This window comes from Salmo salar, chromosome 18, assembly GCF_965601325.2.
Source record: "Salmo salar chromosome 18, fSalSal1, whole genome shotgun sequence".
NCBI lineage: Eukaryota > Metazoa > Chordata > Actinopteri > Salmoniformes > Salmonidae > Salmo > Salmo salar.
In genome coordinates, this window is record NC_138308.1 from 46,002,501 (window position 1) to 46,030,195 (window position 27,695).

The following is a 27,695-nucleotide window of genomic DNA, read 5'->3' on the forward strand; positions in this document are numbered from 1 at the left end:
CCTCTTCAGCATCCACATTATCTTTCCAGTGATGTCTATGGAACGCTGTACATTGAGATGAGCTTCTTCAATAACACAATAACCACTGTGATGTGTTCCTCTGAACATCCCCTTTAAAAAGTAGAAACCTATTCCCTATATTCCCTATGTTGTGCAGTACAACTGGCATCCTATTCCCTATATAGTGCAGTACAAATGGCATCCTATTCCCTGTGTAGTGCAGTACAACTGGCATCCTATTCCCTGTGTAGCGCAGTACAACTGACACCCTATTCCCTATGCAGCGCAGTACAACTGGCACCCTATTCCCTATGTAGTGCAGTACAACTGGCACCCTATTCCCTATGTAGTGCAGTACAACTGGCACCCTATTCCCTATGTAGTGCAGTACAACTGGCACCCTATTCCCTATGTAGTGCAGTACAACTGGCACCCTATTCCCTATGTAGTGCAGTACAACTGGCACCCTATTCCCTATGTAGTGCAGTACAACTGGCACCCTATTCCCTATGTAGTGCAGTACAACTGGTACCCTATTCCCTATGTAGTGCAGTACAACTGGTACCCTATTCCCTATGTAGTGCTGTACAACTGGCACCCTATTCTCTATAGAGTGATGTACAACTGGCACCCTATTCCCTATGTAGTGCAGTACAACTGGCACCCTATTCCCTATGTAGTGCAGTACAACTGGCACCCTATTCCCTATGTAGTGCAGTACAACTGGCACCCTATTCCCTATGTAGTGCAGTACAACAGGCACCCTATTCCCTATGTAGTGCAGTACAACTGGCACCCTATTCCCCATGTAGTGCAGTACAACGGGCACCCTATTCCCTATGTAGTGCAGTACAGCGGGCACCCTATTCCCTATGTAGTGCAGTACAACGGGTACCCTATTCCCTATGTAGTGCAGTACAACAGGTACCCTATTCACTATGTAGTGCAGTACAACTGGCACCCTATTCCCTATGTAGTGCAGTACAACTGGCACCCTATTCCCTATGTAGTGCAGTACAACTGGCACCCTATTCCCTATATAGTGAAGTACAACTGGCACCCTATTCCCTATGTAGTGCAGTACAACTGGCACCCTATTCCCTATGTAGTTCAGTACAACTGGCACCCTATTCCCTATGTAGTTCAGTACAACTGGCACCCTATTCCTTATGTAGTGCAGTACAACTGGTACCCTATTCCCTATGTAGTGCAGTACAACTGGTACCCCATTCCCTATGTAGTGCAGTACAACAGGCACCCTATTCCCTATATAGTGAAGTACAACTGGCACCCTATTCCCTATGTAGTGCAGTACAACAGGCACCATATTCCCTATGTAGTGCAGTACAACATGCACCCTATTCCCTATGTAGTGCAGTACAACATGCACCCTATTCCCTATGTAGTGCAGTACAACTGGCACCCTATTCCCTATGTAGTGCAGTACAACTGGCACCCTATTCCCTATATAGTGAAGTACAACTGGCACCCTATTCCCTATGTAGTGCAGTACAACTGGCACCCTATTCCCTATGTAGTGCAGTACAACATGCACCCTATTCCCCATGTAGTGCAGTACAACTGGCACCCTATTCCCTATATAGTGCAGTACAACGGGCACCCTATTCCCTATGTAGTGCAGTACAATGGGCACCCTATTCCCTATGTAGTGCAGTAGAATGGGCACCCTATTCCCTATGTAGTGCAGTACAATGGGCACACTATTCCCTATGTAGTGCAGTACAACTGGCACCCTATTCCCTATGTAGTGCAGTACAACTGGCACCCTATTCCCTATGTAGACCTTACAGCAGGCACCCTATTCTCTATGTAGTGCAGTACAACTGGCACCCTATTCCCTATGTAGACAGTACAGCAGGCACCCTATTCTCTATGTAGTGCAGTAATTTGCCCAGGGCCCATTTTAGACCAGCCACAGTCCTGCATGTAACATATATAACGTCAGAACAACATATTTAACAATGGGACTACGTAGACTGGAATTTATTCTGTGTGAGCAGTTGAACAGCTCAGCTTGGTGAATGTAGAACAGGACTCTAGTTAATAAGGACCAAGATAGGTTGAGGCTTCAAACTAAATCCATGTCTGTATAACAACAGACCCTTATGTTCTAATATTACATTAGCTAGTCTGGAGTGATCTAGTGTCATAGTGATCTAGTGATCTATTGATCTAGTGATCTAGTGTCCTAGTGTCCTAGTGTCCTAGTGGTCTATTGATCTAGTGTCCTAGTGATCTATTGATCTAGTGTCCTATTGATCTAGTGTCCCAGTGATCTAGTGATCTAGTGTCCTATTGATCTAGTGTCCTATTGAGCTAGTGATCTAGTGTCCTAGTGATCTATTGATCTACTGTCCTCGTGATCTATTGATCTAGTGTCCTATTGATCTAGTGATCTAGTGTCCTAGTGATCTATTGATCTAGTGATCTATTGATCTAGTGATCTATTGATCTAGTTATCTATTGATCTAGTGTCCTATTGTCCTAGTGATCTAGTGTCCTAGTGATCTAGTGTCCTATTGATCTAGTGTCCTATTGATCTAGTGTCCTATTGAGCTAGTGATCTAGTGTCCTGGTGATCTGTTGATCTACTGTCCTCGTGATCTATTGATCTATTGTCCTATTGATCTAGTGATCTAGTGTCCTAGTGATCTATTGATCTAGTGATCTATTGATCTAGTGTCCTAGTGGCCTATTGATCTAGTGTCCTATTGATCTAGTGTCCTATTGATCTATTGATCTAGTGTCCTAGTGATCTAGTGTCCTATTGATCTAGTGTCCTATTGATCTAGTGATCTAGTGTCCTATTGATCTAGTGTCCTATTGATCTAGTGATCTATTGATCTAGTGTCCAATTGATCTAGTGATCTAGTGTCCTAGTGATCTAGTGTCCTAGTGATCTAGTGTCCTAGTGATCTAGTGTCCTATTGATCTAGTGTCCTATTTATCTAGTGTCCTAGTGATCTAGTGTCCTATTAATCTAGTGATCTATTGATCTAGTGTCCTAGTGATCTAGTGTCCTATTGATCTAGTGATCTAGTGTCCTATTGATCTAGTTTCCTATTGATCTAGTGTCCTATTGATCTATTGATCTATTGATCTAGTGTCCTAGTGATCTATTGATCTAGTGTCCTATTGATCTAGTGTCCTATTGATCTATTGATCTAGTGATCTAGTGTCCTAGTGATCTATTGATCTAGTGTCCTATTGATCTAGTGTCCTATTTATCTAGTGTCCTATTTATCTAGTGTCCTAGTGATCTAGTGATCTAGTGTCCTATTAATCTAGTGTCCTAGTGATCTAGTGTCCTATTGATCTAGTGATCTAGTGTCCTATTGATCTAGTTTCCTATTGATCTAGTGATCTAGTGTCCTAGTGATCTAGTGTCCTATTGATCTAGTGTCCTATTGATCTAGTGTCCTAGTGATCTATTGATCTAGTGTCCTATTGATCTAGTGTCCTATTGATCTAGTGATCTAGTGTCCTATTGATCTAGTGTCCTATTGATCTAGTGTCCTATTGATCTAGTGATCTAGTGTCCTATTGATCTAGTGTCCTAGTGATCTAGTGTCCTATTGATCTAGTGTCCTAGTGATCTAGTGTCCTATTGATCTATTGATCTAGTGATCTATTGATCTAGTGTCCTATTGATCTAGTCTCCTATTGATCTAGTGTCCTATTGATATATTGATATATTGCCAAAACATTGATGTATACCTAATCATTTATAAAAGCTTTTCTAATTAAAATGTTATTTTGTATTTTTAAATCAATATAATACGATGATATAACATTCATGACAGGTCAGATTAACCGCTACACTGTTGTTGAAGCAGCAGTTCTACGTTTCCAAGGCAACCAGGACTATATATATATCCAACCCACATGGTACAGCTGGTGAATATTAAGTGGTGTGTGTGTGTGTGTAGCACAGAGCCTAAAGGTAAGGAGCTCTAGAATAATGAGGAGTGACTACTCACACTGCACAAGCCACAACATCAAATCAGTTCGTTAATCCAAATCAACTGTTAAAGGTAATCACACCCCCCAAAAATAAAGGGGAGACAATCTCTAAGACACGGAATGTCATTTCAAATTGACGCTTACTGACGAGACAAACCCACTGAGCAAGGCGTGCTCTTTAGTCCCTCTCTTCCATGTCAGAGTGCTTTACCTTAAATAGTCAATTCATTTACACACGTCTTCATTTCTTAGATTGACTTTAACTCACAGCTTTTCAGATTCACTCTGCACCTCCTCCTTAGCTTCTGGCATCCTTACATGTACAGATAATGATACTACAGTATTGGTCTAACAGGAGTCACAGATAATGATACTACAGTATTGGTCTAACAGCAGTCACAGATAATGATACTACAGTATTGGTCTAACAGGAGTCACAGATAATGATACTACAGTATTGGACTAACAGGAGTCACAGATAATGATAATACAGTATTGGACTAACAGGAGTCACAGATAATGATACTACAGTATTGGTCTAACAGGAGTCACAGATAATGATACTACAGTATTGGTCTAACAGGAGTCACAGATAATGATAATACAGTATTGGACTAACAGGAGTCACAGATAATGATACTACAGTATTGGACTAACAGGAGTCACAGATAATGATAATACAGTATTGGTCTAACAGGAGTCACAGATAATGATACTACAGTATTGGCCTAACAGGAGTCACAGATAATGATACTACAGTATTGGACTAACAGGAGTCACAGATAATGATAATACAGTATTGGTCTAACAGGAGTCACAGATAATGATACTACAGTATTGGCCTAACAGGAGTCACAGATAATGATACTACAGTATTGGCCTAACAGGAGTCACAGATAATGATACTACAGTATTGGTCTAACAGGCGTCACAGATAACGATACTACAGTATTGGTCTAACAGGAGTCACAGATAATGATACTACAGTATTGGTCTAACAGCAGTCACAGATAATGATACTATAGTATTGGTCTAACAGGAGTCACAGCCAGTGGAGGGAATGGGATGAAAATCTCAGCTCTGTTATGGCATTGTAGAAGTGTGTTATATACAGTGTTAAAGCATTATTCACCACAGGACAGCGGTTTCCCTGATGAAAACATACCTGAGCTCCTTGGGATCGAAGACCAGTTTGACGTCGTTCACGATTGTGGGGACGTATTTCAGCGCTGCACCCTGGACAAAACAAAACGATAATGATTATCCCTGATCTTAAAGGTTTGAATATTAGATGACCAACTGTGTAACCACCCTGGCCCTCACTAGAATGTTGAAAATGTTAGCTAGAACATCACAATACTTTGTATGACTGGATGTGTCGTTATGCTTCTCTAGAGTCATTAGGCTTGTCTAGAGTCATTAGGCTTGTCTAGAGTCATTAGGCTTGTCTAGAGTCATTATGCTTGTCTAGTGTCATTAGTCATTATGATTGTCTAGAGTCATTAGTCATTATGCTTGTCTAGAGTCATTAGGCTTGTCTAGTCATTATGCTTGTCTAGAGTCATTAGTCAGTATGCTTGTCTAGAGTCATTAGGCTTGTCTAGAGTCATTGTGCTTGTCTACAGTCATTGTGCTTGTCTAATTAGGCTTGTCTAGAGTCATTGTGCTTGTCTAGAGTCCTTGTGCTTGTCCAGAGTCATTGTGCTTGTCCAGAGTCATTGTGCTTGTCCAGAGTCATCGTGCTTGTCTAGAGTCATCAGGCTTGTCTAGAGTCATTGTGCTTGTCTAATTAGGCTTGTCTAGAGTCATTGTGCTTGTCTAGAGTCATCGTGCTTGTCTAGAGTCATCGTGCTTGTCTAGAGTCATCAGGCTTGTCTAGAGTCATTGTGCTTGTCTAATTAGGCTTGTCTAGAGTCATTGTGCTTGTCTAGAGTCATTGTGCTTGTCTAGAGTCATTGTGCTTGTCCAGAGTCATTGTGCTTGTCCAGAGTCATTGTGCTTGTCCAGAGTCATTGTGCTTGTCCAGAGTCATTGTGGTTGTCCAGAGTCATTGGGCTTGTCCAGAGTCATTGGGCTTGTCCAGAGTCATTGGGCTTGTCTAGAGTCATTGGGCTTGTCTAGAGTCATCAGGCTTGTCTAGAGTCATCGTGCTTGTCTAGAGTCATTAGGCTTGTGTAGAGGCATTAGGCTTGTCTAGAGTCATTAGGCTTGTCTAGAGTCATTAGTCATTGTGCTTGTCTAGAGTCATTAGGCTTGTCTAGAGTCATTAGGCTTGTCTAGAGGCATTAGGCTTGTCAAGAGTCATTAGGCTTGTCAAGAGTCATTAGGCTTGTCTAGAGTCATTAGTCATTATGCTTGTCTAGAGTCATTAGTCAGTATGCTTGTCTAGAGTCATTGGGCTTGTCTAGAGTCATTAGGCTTGTCTAGAGTCATTAGGCTTGTCTAGAGTCATTGTGCTTGTCTAATTAGGCTTGTCTAGAGTCATTGTGCTTGTCCAGAGTCATTGTGCTTGTCCAGAGTCATTGTGCTTGTCCAGAGTCATTGTGCTTGTCCAGAGTCATTGTGCTTGTCCAGAGTCATTGTGCTTGTCCAGAGTCATTAGGCTTGTCTAGAGTCATTAGGCTTGTCTAGAGTCATCAGGCTTGTCTAGAGTCATTGTGCTTGTCTAGAGTCATTAGCCTTGTCTAGAGTCATTAGTCATTGTGCTTGTCTAGAGTCATTAGGCTTGTCTAGAGTCATTAGGCTTGTCTAGAGTCAGTATGCTTGTCTAGAGTCAGTATGCTTGTCTAATTAGGCTTGTCTAGAGTAATTTTGCTTGTCTAGAGTCATTGTGCTTGTCTAGAGTCATTGTGCTTGTCCAGAGTCATTGTGCTTGTCCAGAGTCATTGTGCTTGTCCAGAGTCATTGTGCTTGTCCAGAGTCATTAGGCTTGTCCAGAGTCATTAGGCTTGTCCAGAGTCATTAGGCTTGTCCAGAGTCATTAGGCTTGTCCAGAGTCATCAGGCTTGTCTAGAGTCATTAGCCTTGTCTAGAGTCATTAGCCTTGTCTAGAGTCATTAGGCTTGTCTAGAGTCATTAGTCATTGTGCTTGTCTAGAGTCATTAGGCTTGTCTAGAGTCATTAGGCTTGTCTAGAGTCATTAGGCTTGTCTAGAGTCAGTATGCTTGTCTAGAGTCAGTATGCTTGTCTAGAGTCATTATGCTTGTCTAAAGTAATTATGCTTGTCTAGAGTCATTAGTCATTATGCTTGTCTAGAGTCATTATGCTTGTCTAGAGTCATTAGGCTTGTCTAGAGTCATTAGGCTTGTCTAGAGTCATTAGTCATTATGCTTGTCGAGAGTCATTAGTCATTATGCTTGTCTAGAGTCATTAGTCATTATGCTTGTCTAGAGTCATTAGTCATTATGCTTGTCTAGAGTCATTAGGCTTGTCTAGAGTCAGTATGCTTGTCTAGAGTCATTCGTTAGTATGCTTGTCTAGAGTCATTAGTCATTAGGCTTGTCTAGAGTCAGTAGGCTTGTCTAGAGTCAGTAGGCTTGTCTAGAGTCAGTAGGCTTGTCTAGAGTCAGTAGGCTTGTCTAGAGTCAGTATGCTTGTCTAGAGTCAGTATGCTTGTCTAGAGTCAGTATGCTTGTCTAGAGTCATTAGTCATTATGCTTGTCTAGAGTCAGTATGCTTGTCTAGAGTCAGTATGGTTGTCTAGAGTCAGTATGGTTGTCTAGAGTCAGTATGCTTGTCTAGAGTCAGTATGCTTGTCTAGAGTCATTAGTCATTAGGCTTGTCTAGTCAGTATGCTTGTCTAGAGTCAGTATGCTTGTCTAGAGTCAGTATGCTTGTCTAGAGTCAGTATGCTTGTCTAGAGTCATTAGTCATTAGGCTTGTCTGGAGTCATTAGGCTTGTCTAGAGTCAGTAGGCTTGTCTAGAGTCAGTAGGCTTGTCTAGAGTCAGTATGCTTGTCTAGAGTCAGTATGCTTGTCTAGAGTCATTAGTCATTATGCTTGTCTGGAGTCATTAGTCATTAGGCTTGTCTAGAGTCAGTAGGCTTGTCTAGAGTCAGTATGGTTGTCTAGAGTCAGTATGGTTGTCTAGAGTCATTAGTCATTAGGCTTGTCTAGAGTCAGTAGGCTTGTCTAGAGTCAGTATGGTTGTCTAGAGTCAGTATGGTTGTCTAGAGTCATTAGTCATTAGGCTTGTCTAGAGTCATTATGCTTGTCTAGAGTCAGTATGCTTGTCTAGAGTCAGTATGCTTGTCTAGAGTCAGTATGCTTGTCTAGAGTCAGTATGCTTGTCTAGAGTCAGTATGCTTGTCTAGAGTCATTATGCTTGTCTAGAGTCATTATGCTTGTCTAGAGTCAGTATGCTTGTCTAGAGTCATTATGCTTGTCTAGAGTCATTATGCTTGTCTAGAGTCATTAGGCTTGTCTAGAGTCATTAGGCTTGTCATTAGTCATTAGTTGTCTGGGCTTGATTAGCAGGAAGGGATCCAGGCTAAGGGATGATCTGTTTATACAGGTAGTCATCTGTAAAAACATCCATTTATTTCCCTATTTACCACATGGTAAATACATCTGTCATTATTTATAGGCCACTAGAAACCTAAACATGTCAGTGATCTGGACAGCTGCCAGGGTCCTGACAACTAAACCACTAAACGTCCATGTTGTAAAATAAGAACAATGACCTCCATCAGTAATGTTGTTCAGGGAGGAGCTGTGATTTCCCTGTTTTCTCCTATCAGGGTGGTTTTAATAACCAGGCAGTTCTGAGCCTTTCTTCCTAGTGTCCTGGCTGCATTGGAAATGGCACCTGATTCCCTATATAGTACACATCCTTTGACAGGGAATAGGGTGTCATTTGAGCCTCAGATGATTTTCCTGTTTTCACTACTTTGTTGACAACTAGTTAAACAACCAATCAGAGAGAGACCTGAGCAGAGCAGGAACGTTGGATTTCAAACAGCCAATCAGACAGAAACAGAGACCAGAGCAGGAACGTTGGATTTCAAACAGCCAATCAGACAGAAACAGAGACCAGAGCAGGAACGTTGGATTTCAAACAGCCAATCAGACAGAAACAGAGACCAGAGCAGGGACGTTGGATTTCAAAGACACTGGCTGTGTCCCATAGCGCTATACTTTTGACCAGGGCCCATAAGGAAACAGGAAATAATGTACCATTGGGGACATAGTCACTGTTGAAGGGGATTAACTGTCTCCTACATGGAAACCCTCTATTCTGATTAACAAACCCTCTATAAGGAGCACTTCTAACGGTGCAACAATTCAACTCTGTTACAAGACTTCCAAAAGGCCTAGTTAAAGGAACGAGGGAGGGAAAGAGGGAGGGAGGCAATCAGAACATACCTTGAGGAGGAGCTAAAGAGGAGGAATGCAGAGATGTCCCGGGACACAGAACAGGCCAGGTCAGAGAGATGTCCCAGGACACAGAACAGATCAGAGAGAGAGAGATGTCCCAGGACACAGAACAGGCCAGATCAGAGAGAGAGAGATGCCCCAGGACACAGGTCAGGTCAGAGAGAGAGAGAAAGAGGGGGAGAGAGAGAGAGAGAGAGAGAGAGAGAGACAGAGAGAGAGAGAGAGAGAGAGAGAGAGAGAGAGATGCCCCAGGACACAGAACAGGTCAGATCAGAGAGAGATGGCCCAGGACACAGAACAGACCAGGTCAGAGAGAGAGATGTCCCAGGACACAGAACAGACCAGGTCAGAGAGAGAGAGAGAGGTCCCAGGACACAGAACAGACCAGGTCAGAGAGAGAGAGAGAGAGAGAGAGAGAGAGAGAGAGAGATGTCCCAGGACACAGAACAGACCAGGTCAGAGAGAGAGAGATGCCCCAGGACACAGGTCAGGTCAGAGAGAGAGAGACAGAGAGAAAGAGGGGGAGAGAGAGAGAGAGAGAGAGAGAGAGACAGAGAGAGAGAGAGAGAGAGAGAGAGAGAGAGAGAGAGAGATGCCCCAGGACACAGAACAGGTCAGATCAGAGAGAGATGGCCCAGGACACAGAACAGACCAGGTCAGAGAGAGAGATGTCCCAAGACACAGAACAAACCAGGTCAGAGAGAGAGAGAGAGGTCCCAGGACACAGAACAGGTCATATCAGAGAGAGATGTCCCAGGACACAGAACAGACCAGGTCAGAGAGAGAGATGTCCCAGGACACAGAACAGACCAGGTCAGAGAGAGAGATGTCCCAGGACACAGAACAGACCAGGTCAGAGAGAGAGATGTCCCAGGACACAGAACAGACCAGGTCAGAGAGAGAGAGAGAGAGAGGTCCCAGGACACAGAACAGACCAGGTCAGAGAGAGAGAGAGAGAGAGAGGTCCCAGGACACAGAACAGACCAGGTCAGAGAGAGAGAGAGAGAGAGATGCCCCAGGACACAGAACAGACCAGGTCAGAGAGAGAGAGAGAGATGTCCCAGGACACAGAACAGAAGGAGGGAGGGAGGGAGGGAGGGAGGGAGGGAGGGAGGGAGGGAGGGAGGGGAGGGAGAGGGAGAGGGAGAGGGAGAGGGAGAGAGAGAGAGAGAGAGAGAGAGAGAGAGAGAGAGAGAGAGATGCCCCAGGACACAGAACAGACCAGGTCAGAGAGAGAACACAGACAGAGACAACAGTTGCAGAAGAAATACATATGAACACAGAGGGAAGGGAGGCACATGGAGAGATCTATTCAGGAAGACAATGAATAAAGAGGGGAACAACACACAGCCAACAATAACAGATACACTACCAGTCAAAAGTTTGGACACACCTACTCATTCCAGGGTTTTTCTTTATTTGTACTACTTTCTACATTGTAGAATAACAGTAAAGACATCACAACTATGAAATAACACATATGGAATCATGTAGTAACCAAAAAAAAGTGTTAAACAAATTCAAATATATTTCAGATTCTTCAAACAGAAACCCTTTGCCTTGACAGCTTTGCACACTCTTGGCATTCTCTCAACCAGCTTCATGAGGTAGTCACCTGGAATGCATTTCAATTAACAGGTGTGCCTTCTTAAAAGTTAATTTATGGAATTTCTTTCCTTCTTAATGCATTTGAGCCAATCAGTTGTGTTGTGACAAGGTAGGGGTAGTATACAGAATACAGCCCTATTTGGTAAAAGACCAAGTCCATATTATGGCAAGAACAGATCAAATAAGCAAAGAGAAATGCCAGTCCATAGCTACTTTAAATTTCAAGAACTTTGAAAGTTTCTTCAAATGCAGTAGCAAAAACCATCAATCGCTATGATGAACCTGGCTCTCATGAGGACCGCCACAGGAGTGGAAGACCCAGAGATACCTCTGCTGCAGAGGATAAGTTCATTAGAGTTACCAGCCTCAGATTGCAGCCCAAACAAATGCTTCACAGAGTTCAAGTAACAGACACATCAACATCAACTGTTCAGAGGAGACTGCGTGAATCAGGCCTTCATGGCTGAATTGCTGCTAAGAAACCACTACTAAAGGACACCAATATGAAGAAGAGACTTGCTTGGGCGAAGAAACACGAGCAATGGACAGACTGGTGGAAATCTGTCCTTTGGTCTGATGAGTCCAAATTTGAGATTATTGGTTCCAAACAACGTGTCTTTGTGAGATGCAGAGTAGGTGAATGGATGATCTCTGCATGTGTGGTTTCCACCATGAAGCATGGAGGAGGAGGTCTGATGGTGCTTTGCTGGTGACACGGTCTGTGATTTGTTTAGAATTCAAGGCACACTTAACCAGCATGGCTACCACAGCATTCTGCAGCGATATGCTATCCCATCTGGTTTGGGCTATCATTTGTTTTTTCAACAGGACAATGACCCAAAACACACCTCCAGGCTGTGTACGGTCGACTTGACCAAGGAGAGTGATGGAGTGCTGCATCAGATGACCTGGCCTCCACAATCACCCGACCTCAACCCAATTGAGATGGTTGAGGATGAGTTGGATCGCAGAGTGAAGGAAAAGCAGCCAACAAGTGCTCAGCATATGTGGGAACTCTTTCAAGACTGTTGTAAAAGCATTCCAGGTGAAGCTGGTTGAGAGGATGCCAAGTGTGTGCAAAGCTGGCATCAAGGCAAAGAGTGGCTACTTTGAAGAATCTAAAATCTAAAATATTTTGTTTAACACTTTTTAGTTACTACATAATTCCATATGTGTTATTTCATGATCATCACTATTATTCTACAATATAGAACAGTAAAAATAAAGAAAAACCCTTAAATGAGTAGGTATGTTGAAACTGAAAGTACTGTATATTGTCCTTTACCCATAGGGGAGCAAGATACATCTGGACACATAGTGGACATGGGATGGGAACTAGAGACAAAATACATAGAATAGCATGGAAACAAAAGGCATCACTCTGAAGCAGAGACAGACTATATGAATGATGTCCTACCTTCACCATGCCTGTGTTCTCAGAGTTGATGTTCATCATGTCATTGAAGGAAGTGAAGAGATTCCTCAAGGAGTCCATGAAGTCTGCTTCTCCTTTGTTCTCATACAGTCTGGGGAGAAGAGAGATGGAGGGAGGGAGGGAGGAGAGAAGAGAGGGAGGGAGGAGAGGAGAGAGGGAGGAGAGAGAGAGAGAGAGAGAGAGGGAGGGAGGGGGAGAAAAGAGATGGAGGGAAGAGGGATAGGAGGAGAGAGAGGTGGTAGGAGAGAATGAGGAAGAGAGCAGGAGAGAGAGGAGAGGAGTGGAGGGAGGGAGGGATAGAGGGATGAGGGAGGGAGGGAGGGAGGGAGGGAGGGAGGGAGGGAGGGAGGGAGGGAGGGAGGGAGGGAGGGAGGGATAGGAGGAGAGAGGGGTGATAGGAGAGAATGAGGAAGAGAGCGGGAGAGAGAGGAGAGGAGGAATTAAAAGAGATCTTTCATGAAGTCCCTCCACACACAATCAGAGACCTGCTGTTAGCTCACACAGAGATGTAAACAGGCCCCTGTAGCCGTATGCCAGTTGGCCACTTCTCTGTCATTGTTATATCACTGTTCCCTACCCATCAAACCAGGGCCCACTGACTGCAGGCTCTGCATGGGTTCTCCATGTAAATACCAAACAAGATGAAAATACATTGATCATTGCTGATCATCATTATCATCTAAAACAAACAGGCTACACCCCCTCCAGCCTGCCTGCTTCCAGCGCCAAAAGTAGGGAAAATAACGGCAGGTTCTGGCATACCAAAAGAGATGCCTATTAATCTGGACTACATTACGTAGGGGGAAGAACAGTTAATTTACTGTGATTATTTTGACACAATGTGGTCGCTAGGTACAAGGCTTCGTAACTGTTTTATGATGAAGGAATAAGACCAGAGGAGGTGTGGTATATGGCCATTATACCACGGCTAAGGGCTGTTCTTACCCACGACGCAAAGCGGAGGGCCTGGATACAGCCCTTAGTCGTGGTATACTGGACATATACCACAAACCCCCGAGCTGCCTTATTGCTGTTAGAAACTGGTTACCAAGGTGATTAGAGAGGTACAAAGTGGTCATTCCAGTGGTATATGGTCTGATATACCACGGCTTTCAGCAAATCAGCAATCAGGGCTTGAACCACCCAGTTTATAATAGTCTGAGTGCATTCGGAAAGTATTCAGACCTCTTGACTTTGTCCAGCCTTATTTTAAAATGGATTGAATTGTTTTTAACCCCTCATCAATCTACAAGCAGTAGCCCATAATGAAAAAGCAGAAATGTAGTATTTTTTATTTTGGCAAATTCATGAAGAAAAAAACAAATATCAAATTTACATAAGTATTCAGACCCTTTACTCAGTACTTTGTTGAAGCACCTTTGGCAGCGATTACAGCCTTCTTGGGTATGACGCTACAAGCTTGGCACACCTGTATTTGGGGAGTTTCTACCATTCTTCTCTGCAGATCCTCTCAAGCTCTGTCAGGTTGGATGGGGAGCGTCTCTGCACAGCTATTTTCAGGTCTCTCCAGAGATGTTCGATCGAGTTCAAGTCCGGGCTCTGGCTGGGCCACTCAAGGACATTCAGAGACTTGCCCCGAAGTGAATCCTGTGTTGTCTTGGCTGTGTGCTTAAGCCCGTTGTCCTGTTTCAAGGTGAACCTTCAAGGTGAACCTAGACCTGGGACACCAGGTGGGTGATTTTAATGACCAGGGCCTGAGTTAGACCTGGGACCCCAGGTAGGGGCAACTAATTATCAAGTAGAACAGGAAACCAGTAGTAATCAGGACCTGCTAGAGTAATATTTGAAAACCCCTGGTCTAAGGCTTTCATAGTGTGTTGTTGTCCATCTCTCACCCACCAGTTCCATTTGATTTGTATGGAGGACTGTAACCCTTGGACTGTAACCCTTTGTATGGAGGCAGAATCTGGAATGTAAACCTTTGTAGGGAGGCAGAATCTGGACTGTAACCCTTTGTATTGTAATGAAGTGGCCCTTTCTGGGTATAGATTGTGGCTTCCCCCACTCTCTCCTACACCCAGATTATTTTATCTCAGGCCATACATTTCTGGTGGAGACTCTCTCCCCCTGGCCATGCAGAAAGAGAGACACAGAGAGAACAAAGGATTTCACATGGCGAACTCCTAAATCCCCAAAAAGCGAATTTGAAACAAAATGTCCACTTGTGAGAATGGTCCGTGGACACTTAAGGGACGGGTATGACTAGTGCGTTTCATTTGGTGACCTCAGAGGACAGGAAACACACATAACTATCTCTCGGGAATGTGTACATTTCTCAATTATGGGGTTTGCATCTAATTCATGTATAAAATAAATGAGTAAAGATGAAACTATTTGTGAAATGATGTAATGTGATGTTAAACCTTTACTGTGAGAGAATTGGATTCCCTTTAAAGTTTAACCAAGTCATTGGCCCGCCCCCGTGAGCACAGACATGATCTGGGTCGTAGAACCGCCTTTTCTACTGTTACGAATAAAAACCCCTCCTGAGGAAATCCTCTTCAGACCACAAAAACCTCAGTCTAAGCTAAGGTTGTAATGGTTGTTGAATTCCTAACCATACCACGTGGAGCATTGGCTACACGGGTGGAAATGGTTAAACTCTGAGACTATCGATCCCTACAGATTAAGAGCAAATTTTTAATTAATTACTAGTCTGCAGCTAGAAATTTTGTCAACCTGGGATGCGAAAACCGACAAAACATCTAGCCAATGAGAACATTTCTGAATGGTACTCTGAAGTATCCATTCTAACCACGAAAGACTTTGATCTTCAGGGAAGCAGAAAGAGAGACGCTGATGAACTGACTCTCAGCAGATGGTCCGGATTCCTACAGAAATCACAACGACACACTGGGTGTAAATATATATTGATTGCAATTATTCCCGAATGAGTGAACGTTCATGTGCAAAGGATTAGCATTTCAATTAATATAATTATCAACTGTGAAGTGATTCCTTTTGTCTTTCCAGCATGTTCTCAGTCCACACCCACTTCCCTTTGTCCACCAAGCCGTCATATCGGCTTAGCCCACTAGGGAACCTCCACTTTCATTTCCTTGTAACCATATCTACTGTTTGTTTATGCATTTCTGTGATTATTTAGTTAGTTAGTAAATAAATGATTAAGCCAATTGATGTATGGATGATTCATAGTAAAGGCTGGGTTTGTGCAGATAACCAACAATTTACGACGTTTGGAATGAGACTAACTTGAGGCAAAGAATAAATCATTAATTACAAGACTAATTGATCAGATATTAAAATATCTTAAGAGGTATATTAGGAAAATTATAACTTTGTAATCTGAAGATTTTCCTTGGTGCCCCGACTTCCTAGTTAATTACATTTACATGATTAGTTTAATTATGTAATAATAATTACAGAGAATTGATTTGATAAAATACCAGTCTTCACTTTTAATGATGCCAAAGACACGACAGTATGGAGGAATCTGGACTGTAACCCTTTGTATGGAGACAGAATCTGGACTGTAACCTTTTGTATGGAGACAGAATCTGGACTGTAACCCGTTGTATGGAGGAAGAATCTGGACTGTAACCCTTTGTATGGAGACAGAATCTGGACTGTAACCCTTTGTATGGAGACAGAATCTGGACTGTAACCCTTTGTATGGAGGCAGAACCTGGACTGTAACGCGTTGTATGGAGACAGAACCTGGACTGTAACCCTTTGTATGGAGGCAGAACCTGGACTGTAACGCGTTGTATGGAGGCAGAATCGGGACTGCAACCCTGTAACTCTTTGTACGGTGCAAGACAGGAGTGCAAGACAGGAGATTAAAGTAAAGCCTCTATTCTCTCATCTCTAATCCCCACAACATGGCTTTTATCCCACTCACTTGCACAATGCATGTAAATCTCCCCAAACGGGAATGGAACTATAAAATGAGATGCTTTGTTGGGGAATAAAACTAAATGTGTGTCTACCATCTCTGGAATGTACGGACCTCTATTAGTGATTACTGAGTAAAACACAAGTTACTCTTTACTCTACTTCCTGCTACACTGCTGAGGGGGACAAGACATGTTGAGGGGGTTTCTTCCTCCAACACTGCTGAGAGGGGACAAGACATGTTTAGAGGGGGTTTCTTCCTGCTACACTGCTGAGGGGGACAAGACATGTTTAGAGGGGGTTTCTTCCTCCAACACTGCTGAGAGGGGACAAGACATGTTTAGAGGGGGTTTCTTCCTGCTACACTGCTGAGGGGGACAAGACATGTTTAGAGGGGGTTTCTTCCTCCTACACTGCTGAGGGGGACAAGACATGTTGAGGGGGTTTCTTCCTCCTACACTGCTGAGGGGGACAAGACATGTTGAGGGGGTTTCTTCCTCCAACACTGCTGAGGGGGACAAGACATGTTTAGAGGGGGTTTCTTCCTCCTACACTGTTGAGGGGGACAAGACATGTTTAGAGGGGGTTTCTTCCTCCTACACTGTTGAGGGGGACAAGACATGTTTAGAGGGGGTTTCTTCCTCCAACACTGCTGAGGGGGACAAGACATGTTTAGAGGGGGTTTCTTCCTCCTACACTGCTGAGGGGGACAAGACATGTTTAGAGGGGGTTTCTTCCTCCAACACTGCTGAGGGGGACAAGACATGTTTAGAGGGGGTTTCTTCCTCCTACACTGCTGAGGGGGACAAGACATGTTTAGAGGGGGTTTCTTCCTCCTACACTGCTGAGGGGGACAAGACATGTTTAGAGAGGGTTTCCACATCCAACTTCACACTGTTACTTCCAGACACAGACAGGGCGATGCAGGGTGCCATACCCGGGTTCAAGTAGTATTTGATATATTTCAAACACTATAGATGTGCTTGATTGAGCTTTGCCTGGTGCAAGGAAGCCACTACCATTTGAAGCCAGGTTAGGTGGTTGCCATCTACATGATGAGAGTCTGTAGAACACAGACAGACATGCAGCCAGAGATGGGAAATAGCCACTGATGAGTGGAGGGGGCTTACAGGCAGAAACTATGGGATTTGAAGCATCGCTCTGAGGTTTCACAACAACACTGAAGTCTTCCTTCTTTCATCTCATGTGGTGCTACAAAGCGGAGTTCAGAGGCTGTGTTCAAAATGGCACACTATTCCCTATGGGGCAGAACTTTTGACAAGGGCCCACAGGACCCATATAGTGAACAGGTTGTTATTTCAGACCCAGCCAGTCAGTCAGAGTCAGGCCGGTACACTGGGACAGACAGAACTACCATGCCAAGCACAGGCAGCAGCTCTACCTCCAAGGAGAAAATAGTGGGATGAGAATGTCTGTCTGTCACAATGTCTTCACTCCTCAGAAACGTTCCACTGGCCAGCCAGAGCCCTGAGATGTCTGTCTGTCTGTCTGTCTGTCTGTCTGTCTGTCTGTCTGTCTGTCTGTCTGTCTGTCTGTCTGTCTGTCTCATCTGCCACACACAATGTCCTCACTCCTCAGAAAAGTTCCACTGGCCAGCCAGAGCCCTGAGAAACATGTCTGTCTGTCTGTCTCATCTGCCACACACAATGTCTTCACTCCTCCAAGCAGGAGAGTAGGGCCCAGTGAGAGTGTCATCCCCGTTCTAATTTGTGGAGCTGAAGGACACCTTGTCCTCTATCCACCACAGGAAAACCAATCAAACTCCACACACTCTATTAGACCTGGGTCATATATTACACTACGCAACACGCAATACCAAATGACCAACTTCACAACCTGGGAGAAAGATGATCGACCATTCAAAAGTTTCCCTCTGCCAAATACGAATACATCCAATAATATCCTGTAGGCTAGTCACATGATGAACCTCTGGAACTCTATAACGGACTGAAACTAGCCTGAACCATTCAACATGTTAAAATATGAGAAATGGCTTGATCATGAACAGGTAGCGTCAATGTGAAGTCAGTTATTGTATGGCGGTAGTTATGTGGTAGTTATTATATGGCGGTAGTTATTATATGGCGGTAGTTATTATATGGCGGTAGTTATTGTATGGCAGTAGTTATTGTATGGCGGTAGTTATTGTATGGCGGTAGTTATTGTATGGTGTTAGTTATGTGGTAGTTATTATATGGCGGTAGTTATGTGGTAGTTATTATATGGCGGTAGTTATGTGGTAGTTATTATATGGCGGTAGTTATGTGGTAGTTATTATATGGCGGTAGTTATTATATGGTGGTAGTTATTATAGGGTGGCAGTTATTATATGGCGGTAGTTATGTGGTAGTTATTATATGGCGGTAGTTATGTGGTAGTTATTATATGGCGGTAGTTATTATATGGTGGTAGTTATTATAGGGTGGCAGTTATTATATGGCGGTAGTTATGTGGTAGTTATTATATGGCGGTAGTTATTATATGGTGGTTATTAATAGCGGTAGTTATTATATGGTGGTAGTTATTATATGGTAGTTATTATATGGTGGTAGTTATTATATGGTGGTAGTTATGTGGTAGTTATTATATGGTGGTAGTTATTGTATGGAGGTAGTTATTATATGGTGGTAGTTATTGTATGGCGGTAGTTATTATATGGTGGTAGTTATGTGGTAGTTATTATATGGCGGTAGTTATATGGTGGTAGTTATTATATGGCGGTAGTTATTGTATGGTGGTAGTTATTGTATGGTGGTAGTTATTATATGGTGGCAGGTATTATATGGTGGCAGGTATTATATGGTGGCAGTTATTATATGGTGGCAGTTATTATATGGTGGCAGTTATTATATGGCGGCAGTTATTATATGGCGGTAGTTATTATATGGCGGCAGTTATTATATGGCGGTAGTTATTATATGGCGGTAGTTATTATATGGTGGTAGTTATTATATGGTGGTAGTTATTATATGGTGGTAGTTATGTGGTAGTTATTATATGGCGGTAGTTATTGTATGGCGGTAGTTATTGTATGGCGGTAGTTACTATATGGTGGTAGTTATGTGGTAGTTATTATATGGCGGTAGTTATTATATGGTGGTAGTTATGTGGTAGTTATTATATGGTGGTAGTTATTGTATGGCGGTAGTTATTGTATGGCACATTTTTAATAGGGGTAGAGTAACGGCGACATTATCAATATGATTTACGGGGCCTTCAGAAAGTATCCACATTACTTGACTTTGTCCACATTTTGTTGTGTTACAGCCTCAATTTAAAATAAATTCATTGTAGATTGTGTGTCACTGGCCTACACACAATATCCCATTAATGTCAAAGTGGATATATGTTTTTAGATATTTTTTATAAAATGAATAAATAAATGAGTCAATAAGCATTCAACCCCTTTGTTATGGTGAGCCGAAATAAGTTCAGGAGTAAAAAATGTGCTTAACAAGTAACATAATCAGTTGCATGGACTCTGGGTGCAATAACAGTGTTTAACATGTTTAATGACTACCCCAACACATACAATTATCTGTAATGTCCCTCAGTCAAGCAGTGAATTTCAAACACAGACTCAACCACAAAGACCAGGGAGGTTTTCCAATGCCTCGCAAAGAAAGGAACCTATTGGTAGATGGGTAAAACAAATTAAAAGCAGACATCCCTTTGAGCATAGTGAAGTAATTAATTACACTTTGGATGGTGTATCATCATACTGCGTCACTACAAAGATACAGGCGTCCTTCCTAACTCAGTTGCAGGAGAGGAAGGAAACCACTCAGGGATTTTACCATGAGGCCAATTGTGACTTGTGACAGTAACAGAGTTTAATGGCTGTGATAGGAGAAAACTGAGGATGGATCAACAACATTGCAGTTACTCCACAATACTAACCTAAATGACAGAGTGAAAATAAAGAAGCCTGTAGTACAGAATAAAAATATTCCAAAACATGCATCCTGTTTGCAATAAGGCACTAAAGTAAAACTGCAAAACCTTTGGCAAAGAACTTAATGTTATCTTCTGAATACAAAGAGTTATGTTTTGGGCAAATCCACACTACATATATTCAACCATGGTGGTGGTGGCTGCATCATGTTCTGGGTATGCTTGTCATCGGCAAGGACTAGAGAGATATTTAGGATAAAAATAAACAAAACAGAGGTAAGCACAGGCTAAACCTGGTTCAGTCTGCTTTCCAACGGACATTGGGAGAGTAATTCACCTTACAGCAGGACAATAACCTCAAAACACAAGGCCAAATCTACACGGAGTTGCTTTCCAAGATGACATTGAATGTTCCTGAGGGGCCAAGTTACAGTTTTGACTGAAATCGGCTTTAAAATCTATGGGAAGACTTGAAAATGGCTATCTAGCAATGATCAACAACCAACTTGACAAGAATTTGAAGAATTAAAAAAATAATAATGTGCAAATATTGTACAATCCAGGTCTGCAAAGCTCTTAGAGACTTACCCAGAAAGACTCACAGCTGTAATCACTGCCAACGGTGATTCTAACATGTATTGACTCAGGAGTATGGACATTTACGTAAATGAGATATTTCTGTATTTCATTTTCAATACATTTGCACAAAAATGTGTCATTATGGGGTATTGTGTGTAAACGGGAGAGAGAAAAAAATTATATTTAATCCATTTTAAATTCAGGCAGTAACACAACAAAATGTGGAATAAGTCAAGGGGACTGAATACTTTGTGAAGGCCCTATAGCATATTAAACACCATGTACTTCCTACTGTCAATATTTACATTCAAACGGAAACGGATACAGATGGAGAAATCAACACTAAAGTCATATTAGTCACATGAACGATTTGAGCAGAGTAGTGTGTAGGGGTGTGTGTGTGTGTGTGTGTGTGTGTGTGTGTGTGTGTGTGTGTGTACACTTACTGGTTGAAGAGGACCCTGGAGCGCACTATAAACTTGAATATGTACTCCAGAGCTTTCATGGCCTTCAGCAGCTGTTCTGTCAGCTTCTCTGCATTCTCCACATAGTTCTTCAGAACCTTGGTCAGCTTCCTGAAGAACATACACATATACACATTACATTAGTTATTGTATAGCTATTCTGTCACCTTCTCTGCATTCTCTACATAGTTCTTCAAAACATTGGTCAGCTTCCTGAAGAACATACACATATACACACATTACATTTTATATTGTATAGCTATTCTGTCACCTTCTCTAAATTCTCTACATAGATCTTCAAAACATTGGTCAGTTTCTACTGTATTTTAGTCAATGCCATTCCGACATTGCTCATCCTAATATTTATATATTTCTTAATTGCATTCTTTAACGTTTAGATTTGTGTGTATTGTTGTGAATTGTTAGATATTACTGCACTATTGGAGCAAGAAACACAAACATTTCACTACACCCACAATAACATCTGGTAAATACAGTTGTAGTGGGAAGTTTACATACACTTAGGTTGGAGTCATTAAAACTCGTTTTTCAACCACTCCACAAATTTCTTGTTAACAAACTATAGTTTTGGCAAGTCGGTTAGAACATCTACTTTGTGCATGACACAAGTCATTTTTCCAACAATTGTTTACAGACAGATTATTTCACTTATTATTCACTGTATCACAATTCCAGTGGGTCAGAAGTTTACATACACTAAGTTGACTGTGCCTTTAAACAGCTTGTAAAATTCCAGAAAATGATGTCATGGCTTTAGAAGCTTCTGATAGGCTAATTGACATCATTTGAGTCAATTGGAGGTGTACCTGTGGATGTATTTCAAGGCCTACCTTCAAACTCAGTGCCTCTTTGTTTAACATCATGGGAAAATCAAAAGTAATCAGCCAAGACCTCAAAAGAAAATTGTAGACCTCCACAAGTCTGGTTCATCCTTGGGAGCAATTTCCAAACGCCTGAAGGTACCACGTTCATCTGTACAAACAATAGTACGCAAGTATAAACACCATGGGACCATGCAACCGTCATACCGCTCAGGAAGGAGACACGTTCTGTCTCCTAGAGATGAACGTACGTTGGTGCGAAAAGTGCAAATCAATCCCAGAACAACAGCAAAAGACCTTGTGAAGATGCTGGAGGAAACAGGTACAAAAGTATCTATATCCACAGTAAAACGAGTCCTATATCGACATAACCTGAAAGGCCGCTCAGCAAGGAAGAAGCCACTGCTCCAAAACCGCCATAAAAAAGCCAGCCTACGGTTTGCAACTGCACATGGGGACAAAGATCGTACTTTTTGGAGAAATGTCATCTGGTCTGATGAAACAAAAATAGAACTGTTTGGCCAGAATGATCATCGTTATGTTTGGAGGAACAAGGGGGAGGCTTGCAAGCCGAAGAAGACCATCCCAACCGTGAAGCACGTCGGTGACAGCATCATGTTGTGGGGGTGCTCTGCTGCAGGAGGGACTCGTGCACTTCACAAAATAGATGGCATCATGAGGAGGGAAAATTACGTGTATATATTGAAGCAACATCTCAAGACATCAGTCAGGAAGTTAAAGCTTGGTCGCAAATGGGTCTTCCAAATGGACAATGACCCCAAGCATACTTCCAAAGTTGTGGAAAAATGGCTTAAGGAAAAATGCCTCAAGGTATTGGAGTGGCCATCACAAAGCCCTGACCTCAATCCTATAGAACATTTGTGGGCAGAACTGAAAAAGCGTGTGCGAGCAAGGAGGCCCACAAACCTGACTCAGTTACACCAGCTCTGTCAGGAGGAATGGGCCAAAATTCACCCAACTCATTGTGGGAAGCTCGTGGAAGGCTACCCAAAACGACCCAAGTTAAACAATTTAAAGGCAATGCTACCAAATACTAATTAGGTGTATGTAAACTTCTGACCCACTGGGAATGTGATGAAAGAAATAAAAGCTGAAATAAATCATTCTCTCTACTATTATTCTGACATTTCACATTCTTAAAATAAAAGTGGTGATCCTAACTGACATAAGACAGGGAATTTTTACTAGGATTAAATGTCAGGATTTGTGAAAAACTGAGTTTAAATGTATTTGGCTAAGGTGTATGTAAACTTCCGACTTCAACTGTATGTGTTTCCGTGACCAATAAAATGTGATTTGAATTGTAGAACATATATACTACTGGTCACTCGTTTTAGAACACCTACTCATTAAAGGGTTTTTATTTATTTTTACTATTTTATACATTGTACAATAATAGTGAAGACATCAAAACTATGAAATAAAACCTCAATGGTTTTTTGCGACTGCACTTGAAGAAATTTTAAAAGTTCTTGAAATGTTCCGTACTGACTGACCTTCATGTCTTAATAAAGTAATGATGGATTGTCATTTCTCTTTGCTTATTTGAGCTGTTCTTGCTATGGACTTTTACCAAATAGGGCTAGCTTCTGTATACCACACCTACCTTGTCACAGCACAACTGATTGGCTCAAAGAAATTCCACAAATTAACCGGTTTGCCTTGTTAAAAGTTAACTGAAATGCATTCCAGGTGATTACCTCATGAAGCTGGTTGAGAGAATGCCAGGAGAATGCAAAGCTGTTCACAACGCAAAGGATGGCTAATTTGAAGAATCTCAAAAAATATATATATATTAACACTTTTTTGGTCACTATATGATTCCATATGTGTTATTTCATACTCCCCATCCAACCTGACAAGAGCTTGAGACGATATGCAGAGGAGAATGGGACAAACTCCATAAATACAGCTGTGCCAAGCTGTGCTTCAACAAAGTACATAGTAAAGGGTCTGAATACTTAAGTAAATTTGATATTATATATCAATATATTATATATATTTTTATATTGTATAAAAAAAAAAATAAAAAAAAAATTAAATATATATATATATATATATATATATATATATATATATATATATATATATATATATATATATATATTTTATTTTTTTTATTTATTTTTTTTATACAAATTTGCAAATGATGGGGTAGTGTCTGTAGATTGATGAGTGGGGGAAAAAACAATATAATCCATTTCAGCATAAGGTTGTAACGTCATTTTGTTTTTGTGGGAGGGGCTGGTGAAGGGGTCTGAATACCTTCCTGAATGCACTGTAAATATTAAAACTATACAGCCCGTTCTGTTCATATAGCTGTACATTTAACTTCTCTGCATTATCTACATAGTTGTTTAGGACCGTATTCAGATTCAAGCAGTTGATGATCCATTCTGGGAAGTGGTAAGATGTTCTGGAAACACGTTACAAAACCCACTGCACCGAGACGCGTGGCTCCTACATTGTGTTCAGTTGTATTTGTTCACATTGAACACGTACAGCATTTATTAACAGCCTCGTTATGCACATATCCTTGGTACAGGGTTATGATCTAACCATAGGAAGAAGGTGGTACAGGGTTATGATCTAACCATAGGAAGAAGGTGGTACAGGGTTATGATCTAACCATAGGAAGAAGGTGGTACAGGGTTATGATCTAACCATATGAAGAAGGTGGTACAGGGTTATGATCTAACCATAGGAAGAAGGTGGTACAGGGTTATGATCTAACCATGAGAAGAAGGTGGTACAGGGTTATGATCTAACCATAGGAAGAAGGTGGTACAGGGTTATGATCTAACCATGAGAAGAAGGTGGTACAGGGTTATGATCTAACCATAGGAAGAAGGTGGTACAGGGTTATGATCTAACCATAGGAAGAAGGTGGTACAGGGTTATGATCTAACCATAGGAAGAAGGTGGTACAGGGTTATGATCTAACCATGAGAAGAAGAAGGTACAGGGTTATGATCTAACCATGAGAAGAAGGTGGTACAGGGTGATGATCTAACCATGAGAAGAAAAAGGTACAGGGTTATGATCTAACCATGAGAAGGTGGTACAGGGTTATGATCTAACCATGAGAAGAAGGTGGTACAGGGTGATGATCTAACCATGAGAAGAAAAAAGGTACAGGGTTATGATCTAACCATGAGAAGAAGGTGGTACAGGGTTATGATCTAACCATGAGAAGAAGGTGGTACAGGGTTATGATCTAACCATGAGAAGAAGAAGGTACCGGGTTATGATCTAATCATGAGAAGAAGAAGGTACAGGGTTATGATCTAACCATGAGAAGAAGGTGGTACAGGGTTATGATCTAATCATGAGAAGAAGGTGGTACAGGGTTATGATCTAACCATGAGAAGAAGAAGGTACAGGGTTATGATCTAACCATGAGAAGAAGAAGGTACAGGGTTATGATCTAACCATGAGAAGAAGAAGGTACAGGGTTATGATCTAACCATGAGAAGAAGGTACAGGGTTATGATCTAACCATGAGAAGAAGAAGGTACAGGGTTATGATCTAACCATGAGAAGAAGAAGGTACAGGGTTATGATCTAACCATGAGAAGAAGAAGGTACAGGGTTATGATCTAACCATGAGAAGAAGGTACAGGGTTATGATCTAACCATGAGAAGAAGAAGGTACAGGGTTATGATCTAACCATGAGAAGAAGAAGGTACAGGGTTATGATCTAACCATGAGAAGAAGGTACAGGGTTATGATCTAACCATGAGAAGAAGAAGATACAGGGTTATGATCTAACCATGAGAAGAAGAAGGTACAGGGTTATGATCTAACCATGAGAAGAAGGTACAGGGTTATGATCTAACCATGAGAAGAAGAAGGTACAGGGTTATGATCTAACCATGAGAAGAAGAAGGTACAGGGTTATGATCTAACCATGAGAAGAAGAAGGTACAGGGTTATGATCTAACCATGAGATGAAGAAGGTACAGGGTTATGATCTAACCATGAGAAGAAGAAGGTACAGGGTTATGATCTAACCATGAGATGAAGAAGGTACAGGGTTATGATCTAACCATGAGAAGAAGAAGGTACAGGGTTATGATCTAACCATGAGATGAAGAAGCAGCATGATGAAAACACCGTCCAGGCCCGAGTTCCCAGGAAAAAGGACCAATCATCCTGCCACTCATTATACAGTGAGTGGACAAAACATTAGGAACACCCCCCCCCCCCCAACACACACACACCTTATGCCCTCAGAACAGCCTCAATTCGTCAGAGAATGGACTTTAAAAGGTGTTTAAAAGCGTTCTACAGGGATGCTGGACCATACTGACTCCAATGCACCCTACAGTTGTGTCCAGATGGGTGTCCTTTGGGTGGTGGACCATTCTTGATAATCACAGGAAACCGTTGAGTGTGGAAAAACCCAGCAGCGTTGCAGTTCTTGATGCACTCAAACCGGTGCGCCTCCCACCTACTACCATACCCCGTTCAAAGGCACTTAAATCGTTTGTCTTGCCCATTCACCCTCTGAATGGCACACATACACAATCCATGTCTCAATTGCCTCAAGGCTTAAAAATCCTTCCTTAACCTGTCCCCTCTCCTTCACCAACACTGATTTGAAGTGGATTTAACAAGTGACATCAGTAAGGGATCATAGCTTTCACCTGGATTCACTTGGTCAGTCTATGTCAAGGAAAGAGCAGGTGTTCCTAATGTTTTGTCCACTCAGTATATTTCTCTAGCAGTAATAAGCTGTACTCACGTGTACGCCAGAGTAGCACTGAAGTGCTTCCGTATGTAGGTTTCAAGGACAGGATTAAAGTGCTGAAACTTTCTGTCTGCAATGAGTCCAATTATGAATACCTGCCAAAATAATAAAAAACAGACACAAATTCATTAAAACACAAACCGTATGTCACAACAGAGTTGGGAGGAAAAAACTAGACGTTTTCTTTCTCATTGAAAATGGACAAAGGGAGAGAAGGGAAATGAAATGAGATTGGAAATAATAAAAAGACAATTTTCTTTATTCTATTCTTTCCCCAGATAATCTAGTCTTTCTCTCTGTAGTTTCTCTCTGGATAAGAGGAGCAGGCCCGACTGGTAATTACCTAGTCATAGGCTATTACAAACCCACATATATAACATTTGCTGATACAGGCGTTGTACAATAAGGTGAGTCATTAGGTAAATCAATGAAATAGCCACAAAGACATTGTGATGATGATTTAATATTATATAGTACTAGAAACAGCTCTATTAATGTAGAGACATTCAGTCAACAACTTCTTTCAGCTTTAGAGAGATATTGTAATTAGACTGTCTAGCTGGCTGGAAAAATCCACGGACCGTCGGGCTGTAGGAGCTGACCTGACCTCGGCCCCCATTCCTCACTACTCCACATCTCTCCACCCTGATCAGTGACCTGACCTCGGCCCCCATTCCTCACTACTCCACATCTCTCCACCCTGATCAGTGACCTGACCTCGGCCCCCATTCCTCACTACTCCACATCTCTCCACCCTGATCAGTGACCTGACCTCGGCCCCCATTCCTCACTACTCCACATCTCTCCACCCTTATCAGTGACCTGACCTCGGCCCCCATTC

At 42.1% G+C, this 27,695-nt stretch overlaps 1 protein-coding gene across 2 annotated transcripts in view; it reads right to left on the minus strand.

Moving 5' to 3' along the window:
* The window catches only part of LOC106613940 (dedicator of cytokinesis protein 1), a 733,517-nt gene that overhangs the window by 541,236 nt on the left and 164,586 nt on the right, over positions 1 to 27,695 (minus strand). For both annotated transcript variants that reach the window (XM_045701156.2, XM_045701155.2), the window contains exons 21-24: positions 26,849 to 26,949; positions 21,220 to 21,348; positions 12,386 to 12,494; positions 5,150 to 5,220 (exon numbers count right to left, since the gene is read on the minus strand). In XM_045701156.2, coding sequence (XP_045557112.1) covers positions 5,150 to 5,220; positions 12,386 to 12,494; positions 21,220 to 21,348; positions 26,849 to 26,949 — 410 coding nt within the window. The remainder of the gene's footprint in view (positions 1 to 5,149; positions 5,221 to 12,385; positions 12,495 to 21,219; positions 21,349 to 26,848; positions 26,950 to 27,695) is intronic.